Source organism: Chinchilla lanigera, unplaced genomic scaffold, assembly GCF_000276665.1.
Source record: "Chinchilla lanigera isolate Chin_1 unplaced genomic scaffold, ChiLan1.0 scaffold00008, whole genome shotgun sequence".
Classification (NCBI taxonomy): Eukaryota; Metazoa; Chordata; class Mammalia; order Rodentia; family Chinchillidae; genus Chinchilla; species Chinchilla lanigera.
The window spans coordinates 15,432,589-15,441,297 of record NW_004955409.1 but is presented as its reverse complement, the minus strand read 5'-3'; the positions used below and the strand labels follow the sequence as shown (position 1 = coordinate 15,441,297).

Below are 8,709 nucleotides of genomic sequence, written 5' to 3'. Positions count from 1 at the left end.
GGAACCCTGCCTAAAAAAAAAAAAAAAAAAAAAGAAAGAAACACAGTAGACTCATAAATGACTTCTAAACTAATATCAAGGGCAATTCTTTGCATTGTGAGGCCAATTACAGATGTAAAAGGTCCAGATATTAAATTTAGAGAATATGCCTTAGCCAAACCTTCATGTCTTTATAAAAATAAACCTTTGCTGACAAACTTTTCTTAAAAAATGAAAAACTGTAATAGTTCATTAATGCCTGATGCATTTCACAGTCCATCATAGCCAAAAGGCTGAGAAACAATAGCATGATGTATTTCAACATGAAAGATGCGATTTATAGTCAGTGGAAAAAATCTGAATCATGTTCACTTTAAGAAAAGCGCTCATTTAAAAAGTTAAATTATACCATTTTTATGAAGTTTCATCATGATTCTGCCTGTTATGCATTACATGGCTAAAACTATATTTCTTTCCTCTTCTGCACTTTTGAAATGTGTTTGCTTAAATTGACTTGAAAAAGGAATTAACAGCATCTTGATACCTAGGAAGAAAATGTTGAAGTTTATTTTTCCTAAAAGAACAAGAAATTATGCAAATCCTGTTCTTTGCACATGATCACACTGATATTATTTAAAATGGTTTTCATTAACTGAAGTGACAAAATTAAGATGTAAATGTTTTCACAGTGTGTGCATATAACTCAGCAAAGTTAATATGCAAAAAAAATACTTCATAAAAAGAAAGTGAACTCTTGTTTGATAAACTCAAATAGGGTTTTAAAAATTTTATGGACGTCTGTATTAAAGTTATGCCACACAAAATTATTTCAATTAATTAACACTTCCTTATAAATATTGTCATCAAACCATATAATGTCCATACAAAAACACTGAATAGATGATGCTATTACAGCTTGTATTCAAATATAATTTCTTAGAAAGAGAAGAAACTCTACATGCAGTGCTAATAAGCAAAAGTAATTGAGAAACTCAAAGAATACAGTACACTCTGATGACCACCTTCAATGTTAATGGTGCTTTCTGCAAATGGTCATGATATTTTTGCTTACTGATAAGAGACAAATTGCTTCTGATAATTACTGCTGGGACAAGTGCAAACGCATAAGAATGTACCTTAAGAATGGAGTATGCCTATCATTTTGAAATACATCAAGACATGAATAAACTTGAAAGAAAGTTTGAGCATTATTAATGTTACCTTTATTTTACTGTTGGTTCATCAAATAACTGAATTATTCTCAACCAGTATAAAAGGGATTTTGAGAGACAATACAACAGATCAGGTGGGTAACCTTGGTTCTTTTCCTTGAGGATACAGTCTCAAATACTACCAGTAAGGCTAACTTGACAAGACTGCCACTGTAACTTGCTGGATAAATGCTATTGGCTGTCAAAGCTTCTAATCTGAAAAAATAAAATGAAATTTTTACTTTTGGCAAAGAAAATAAAGAAATAGATTACACTGTGAGCTGCAACTGAAAAATGTTTTCAGTGGGTAATTCAGGAGTCATTATGATATCTATATAATTGCCTTAGAATGTGGCTTAGAATGTCAGATATGTAACTACATTATCATGTAATATCTCACAATGATCACAACATTTTCCAGATTATTATCATTCATAGAACATAAATTCATAATATAACAAAAACATTATTATTATTTTTGCCAGTCCCTATTCAGTGTTAACTATTTGTTTCTTGTCTTGAAAACTTATTTCCAAATCTGTAAGTGAGGATATAAAGGATCCCTGAGAATCTCTTTCACCCAAGTGAAGAAATTATAAATGATGTTTTGTGTATCATAATGTCTCTTTATACTTTATCATTGGAAAACATTTGAATCATATCATGGAAGAACTAAAACATTAATAGATGATTAGCTATTTTCCTGGGTACAGGAAATAAGATGTAAGTAACATTATAAAGCAAACACTATTGAAACTTTGGTATTTTAGAAAGTTTGTAATAATACTTACAAACATAGCAAAAATATGTATATCGAAAGCAACTGACAATGTAAAATTGTTTAAAGAGAAATCCCCCAAATATTTTTAATAGAATAAAACTTCTGTTGCCCTACACAATAGTTTTACTTTTATTAAAATAAACTGGACACAAACAAAGGACATTTCAAGTGATTATTTTTTAAAAGCCATGTTTATCAAATTAATTTATAAGGCTGCAACTCAAGCAAAATAAGTATTGCTGAAACAGAGGATGAAACGCACTTATATCTCACTTAAAATTCTGAACGGTAAGATATATGCCTTCCACTTGAATGAAGGACACCTTAAAGCTGGAAATCTGAGTTTGAACAATATTGTAACTTCTCACAAATTATTTTCTATCACAACATAATCAAATTTATCCTTCCACATTAAACAATCAAATAACTTGTAATGGTATATGAAACCGTGATGTTTAGAACATCAGATGTCACATAATGAAAACAATGATTCCTAGAGATGGAAATCAAATAAGACAAGTCCTTTGCATAGTTTCTAGCCTGTGATGGAAGTAGATGGACTCAACATAAAAGCTGGTGGACATAAAATCTGAGTAGAGGAAACAGAGCTGAGAATCTAAGCTGACTGCAATGCTCAGGATAGAAACCAGAAAAGAACTACAGAACAGTGTGGGGAGAGAGATATTACTACAGACTTGCCTAACAAAGTTTAAAAGCAAAATTTAAAATGATCAGACATTGCCAAGTGTATCTTGCTAACATCTGCAAAAAAATATTCCAGGAAAATTATTGAAATACAAAGATGTGCAGCAACTACCAAACAATTTATAATGTGTGTCTGCTAATTAAATTACAAAATTTGACAAAAATAATAATAATATACACAGAACAAATAATCAATCATGGAAACCCAGCAAGAATTGATATAGATGTTAGCATTAGTAGATAATAACTTAAAATAGAAATTATAACTATTTCATATGCTTAAAACATTAACTAGAGACTAGATTTTTTTCACATGAAAAATATTACATGTAAAGACACAAGTGAATTTATAGAGATGAGAAGTCTGGAGGCTAATATAAAAAATACACTGAAAAGAATTAAAGAAAGATTAGATAGTACAGAAAAAATGATTAGTGAACATAAAGACAGAAAGAAAATGACTTAAAATTAAGATAGAAAAATGGAAAACATCAATGAAGCATGTAACACCTTTAAGGGGCTTTGAATACATACATGAAATCTTCGAAGGAGATGACGGGGAACAAAATATTTGGAGAAATGTTAGCCAGAAAATTCTCAAATTTTATTGAAAAGAGAAACCCACAGATGCAAGAAACTCAGTGTACCCCAAACACATAAAAATGAAAAAATATCATAATCTAATTTATCTAATGCAGTAATAAAAAGAAAATATTCAAAGCAACCAAAGACAAAAATGGCATAACATACAGAAGAAAAAGTATAAGTATATCCACAGATTTACATTTGGAAATAGTACAAACAAGAAGAAAGTGTAATAATATATCTAAAAGATTGAAAAGCAGTGCTCAAATGCTAATTTTGCTTCAAAACATGAAGATAAAAAGAATTTTTAAAGTACAAAAAGTTAAATGAATTCATTGTCAATGAACCAAAATTCCATAAATGTTAAAGATAGTCCTTTAATGAAAATAAAACTAATGCCAAAAATATATGGACTTTTCCACTATAAAAACATAGAGCACCAGAAATTCTAACTACCTGGAGAGGCAGCTGTAACAAACACAGTCTGATTTTCAGGTTAGAATGTGAAAAGCTGAGGCAGACAGCAGAGATGTGCTCCAAGGTTTGGCCCATTATGGGTCAAGTTTGATTCATTTGTGCATTCTTGAAGAGCTTCTTGGAAATTCTTGTACATGTCTTTTTGTGACTGCAGTATATAAATCTCTGGGGTCACAGTAAGCATTATTTCTAGTAAACTCTAAAATCTTTCTGCTCTGAATTTATACTGACTCCTTCCTAGAAATGAAAGACTCATCTATTCTTGAACCTCTTCCTTTTAATCAATGATTCTAGGAACACAATGCAATGGGCTAAGATCATAAATCATTTACAAATGGAACTCTTTCATATAATACTGCAATGTCAAACTTGGAGCTGACACTCCCTTTCTTTCCTTTACGAAACCCTTCTTAGTATATTCAGGGGCCACTTCCTGGTATATTCTCCCCATAATACCTTGGATAATGAACCTCGTTCCATGGCAAAAACAATATGAAACAAAATTTTTTAAAGATCTCTAAATTTTCTGATGTGAAAATATAATGGAAGAATCATCACGAGTAAATTGTGTAATAATTTCACATTTGCTTATGGATAATTCTGATCAGTGAAACAAGCTTAATTAAGATGAAGATTTTTCCTTTTCCTTTACAGCCTTATCCAACTTTCTTAGGGATGGACACTCTCTGCATCTACTTAGGAGATGTATGCAACTTATGCTGACTCAGCTAAAACCATTCTAAAATTACTACTCACATCCTGAGCAATTGTTCACTGTACCCAAACTGCTTTGCAATTTGCATTTCATTATCTTTAAAGTTCATGGCTATCTGGATCTCTTTTTTGTTAATTTTCAAATAAACTACTTAGAGACTGGGGAAATAGCTCAGTGGCAGAGCATTTGCAAGCTTGCACTTATAAGCATGTGGCCCTGGTTCAATCCCTAGTTCCACAAAACATACAAAGTATTACTTAGGATTGAATTCCTATTTCACAGGTTATGCCAGTGATTGCCGACTGTTCTGTATACTCCTGCCATTAATGAATGTTCATCTATATACCTTACTTTGTTCAGTTCATGCATTTAGTTAGTTGCATGATTCTGGGGAAGATGATCAGGGTGATGTGCCTCATCAGATATGGAATTCTCAAAGAAACAAAATTTTGTCTAACTCTCTGTCAGCCAACCAAATTGTTCATGAACAAGAACACTGGTGAACTGAGGTATTACTATAATTAATTCATCTGTCATTCCAGATGATTGATCCTAGGACCTTCTAAATGCTATTTACCCAGTTTTACTTAGTTTTTATTTTAAGATGGAGTGTCCCAAAATTGATAAGTTATTCCGAATGGGCTAGAACTTGAAATCTTCCTGTCTCAGCCTCCAGTGTACTGAGATATTAGGCATGTACCAACACACCCTGTGAATATTAACCATTTTTACAGTTTTAAGTCACATATATAATTTGATGACTGTCAAATATGTATGTCCACAAAACTTCAAGGGAATACACACAATAACCTCTTGCACATCTTTCAAGTGCTATTTCACAGACAATTTATAATAACATGTCCAACATAGAGGTCACCATATTCCTCCCTGAATCTCAGCTCTTTCCTTCTTGTGTTACTTAAGGTGTGTAACATCAGCACTACTTCCTCTTTGGAAAATTCTTAGATGTTCATGTTCACCTCCAAAATTTTTAACACCAAAAAACATTCTTGTAGCTTTTACATCTATCTTGAAATCACCCCCTGTATAACACCTCCGCAGATCATCCCTTCAACATCTTTTAGACGGATTTTATAAAGCTCTCTTAACTGAATCTTCCCACCCCCCTTTCCCTCCCTGAACCAGGTCTCATGTAACAAACTCAGTGGTGTGTGTGCCATGTCCTCCCCTGAGTAAAAGATTTTGATGACTCTATGCTGCCCAAACTACTTCGCTTCTGAGCCACATCTTTCACCTGTCTTTGATTTATTTTTTCTAGCAACTCCAGATAAACAAGTTTCTGGTTCTCTGGTAAATTCCATAGTTTATGACCTTTGATGCCTATCTTTACTCTGCACTTCCCCAGAATATTAATGCCAAACTTTTTTCAGTTTTGCTGTTCTTCTCTTCAGTTTCACCTTTTACAATAATCTCTTGGGGCCTCTGCTTCCTAGACTTTTTATTCATCAGATCTATTTCTAGAAATACACATATCTCTATCATTACAATTATCACAGTATGTGACTTATGCTTTTAGACGTATATTTCTACTCATCTAGGTAAACAATCATCTTTTCAAGTCTTGATTTCTTCTAACATGCTTGGCATATAGTAGGAGCTCAAAGAATATTCTTAAACTTTTGTCTGTTGGAGTACATGATTGTCCTGAAGGTGCTCAGTAGATATTTATTTAACTAACATAAATGTCAACCAAGGATTATCTGAAAGGAACAATTAACATCGCTTTCTTAAAGCCTGTGTGTGTAATTGATTTAAAATTTTTGTTTTGGAGAGGCTGTCATGGAGGTTTAAACAGAACATCAAAGATCAGTTCTTTGTTTTTTTTTTTTTTTTTTTTAAAGATCAGTTCTTTGTTGCCTACACAGGTACATGCATTTGAATATCAAGGATACATTTATATGTAATAATGTGAAGTTCTGTCTTCTCAGTTTAATTTAGTTTAATGATATGTTGTCAAAGATTCAATCTCCAATGGTATTGACCTTCATGGAAATGCAGTGGTTAGTTGTTTTCCTAGAGTCATAAGATGTGAACTGCTATTATGTGTTTGTAGATAGCTATTCTTGTTCCTTTATTTTTCACTACTGTGAGGAAATGTATATATTTTATTATTTTGGGTAGATTTAGAACTGCAACTCCAAGGCAAATGAATTTTACAGGTTATATCACAAGAAAGGACAATCCTGCTATTAAACATTGGCATCAATAGAGCAGTCACTGATTTTCTAAACACTTACAACCTATGCTATGATGTGACTCTAATGAATCATTAATAGAAAAATTGTTCAGTGCTGTAATCCTAACGTCATAAAATGGAGCTGAATACTATAAAAGAGGGACTAGAGCTATGGAATATATATATGCTTTATAGATATTTCATTATATTTTAGAGATATTAATAGTTAGATATATGGTGGATATATATATGAATATATATGTAACATATATGTACATATGCTTATGTAATTATTGAAACCACTAAAATTGTATTATCATTTCCATTGAAATAGCTTTGCAGCCTACTGTTTTTAGCTATGATGGGAACTGTTATAGTTATCAAAAATTCTATAGCTTTACGACTGACTTGCATATACAAACTAAGCTTTAGCTCTCCACATAAAACAAAATTGTTTAATGACATTTGATTTGACCATTAAAGTATTAAATTAACAAAATGACATTAGCTCAAAGAGAGAAGTTTTGTTAAAGATACAGTATATAGAACTCCATCAAGTAAAGTTCAAGCATATAAACTGAGAATGGATTACCCAGTTCCATTATAATAAAAATCTATATAATTTTTTTCAGGGACTACAGCATATGTATGTGATTCTATATAAATGGGTTATAGTTTTTTTCCAAGAAAATTAATTGAACTTTGAGATAATATTATGTAAAAATATTTCTTGGTAGGTGTTAAATAATAATGGACATGGGCATTTCTCATTATAAGATGGATTTCACAACTACAGAGAAGTCAACCAAGTGATTTCTGTGATGTTCATATCACCGAATTTCTGAGCACTTGTACTTTATGACTTGCTTCAGATTCACTCTTAGTGTCTGGTGCATATGCAGCCATCTGTGAGCAGAAGTGACTTCTTTTCTTACCTGAAATGAAGTGATGGGATATATATTAACGTGAGCCTCGTTCCATCGCTGTCCTTTGTTCCCACTTGAAGACCACAGTGGATTCTCTATCGTTGTTTGCCCTTTCAAACGCAGATATACATTCAGAGCACCTGAAAATAACAGCGAAATTTCATTTTGGGTCTTTTTCTCCTTTACTGTTTCCCCTCGATGAAACACCGCAAAAGGTTTAATGTAAAAGTTTGTAGAACATTCTAGTGCTCATCTCTGTGTCTATCATGTTTTCATAGTATGATCCAAAGATACCCAGGTCCTACTTCTTAGAAGCTTTATGCTGTGAAAAGAATGTTTCAGGGGCAGTTAAGGATTTTGAGATGAGTGATTCTTCCAGCTTTTTCAATTAGGTTCTAAATTCGACCACATATATAAAACAGATGAAAACAAATTCATATTGGAGTGAAGAACATGTGATGGAAGAGGTAATCGGTTTTTGAGGATTGAAACAGGGTGCCCAAGTCAAGGAGTCCAGGTAGCTTTTAGAGGCAGATTTTCCCCTAGTTCCTTTGGAAGGAAAGGGGGGACCTATCATGACATCAACCTCATGATACTTATTATGAATTTCTTTCCCTTAAAGCTATAAGAAAACATATTTTTGCAGCTTTAAACCACATGCTACGCATATGCTACAGAAACAATGGGAAACTAATATGCATCTAATCATGTACTGACTTGTTATGTTCCATCCCGATTGGTTTGTTCAATATTATCACCTAGCACTGCTTTTTTCAGATTATAGGTGTTCCTAGTTTAATGACTGAGTTCCTGTCCTGCAAGTAGCTTGTTCGCTGAATTGGTCACGAAATGAGGAACTGGATATAGTATGTACATTACAATATTTAGACCACAGAAGTGGCCACTGGAAATTCCAACTTGATAACTCCAGTCTTATTTGAATACCTTATATGCATAAACTCTTACATGGATGTATATATGTATAACAGAACATAAAACTACAGCACTGTGCTGTAAAGTGCAATCAGCAAACATTACAGTACTATATAAACAAGTACACTGTGAAAAATAAGACACTGAGACTCATCAACAAGATGTACAGAACTGTACCAAAAAAGGGTGAGTCATGAGTC

The 8,709-nt window shown here is 32.5% G+C and overlaps 1 protein-coding gene across 3 annotated transcripts in view; it reads right to left on the bottom strand.

The window, feature by feature from the left end:
* Mdga2 (MAM domain containing glycosylphosphatidylinositol anchor 2) overlaps positions 1-8,709 on the bottom strand; it is a 765,137-nt gene that overhangs the window by 8,091 nt on the left and 748,337 nt on the right. For all 3 annotated transcript variants that reach the window (XM_005376849.2, XM_013510341.1, XM_013510342.1), the window contains one exon: positions 7,586-7,716. In XM_005376849.2, the coding sequence (XP_005376906.1) occupies positions 7,586-7,716 (131 nt within the window). The remainder of the gene's footprint in view (positions 1-7,585; positions 7,717-8,709) is intronic.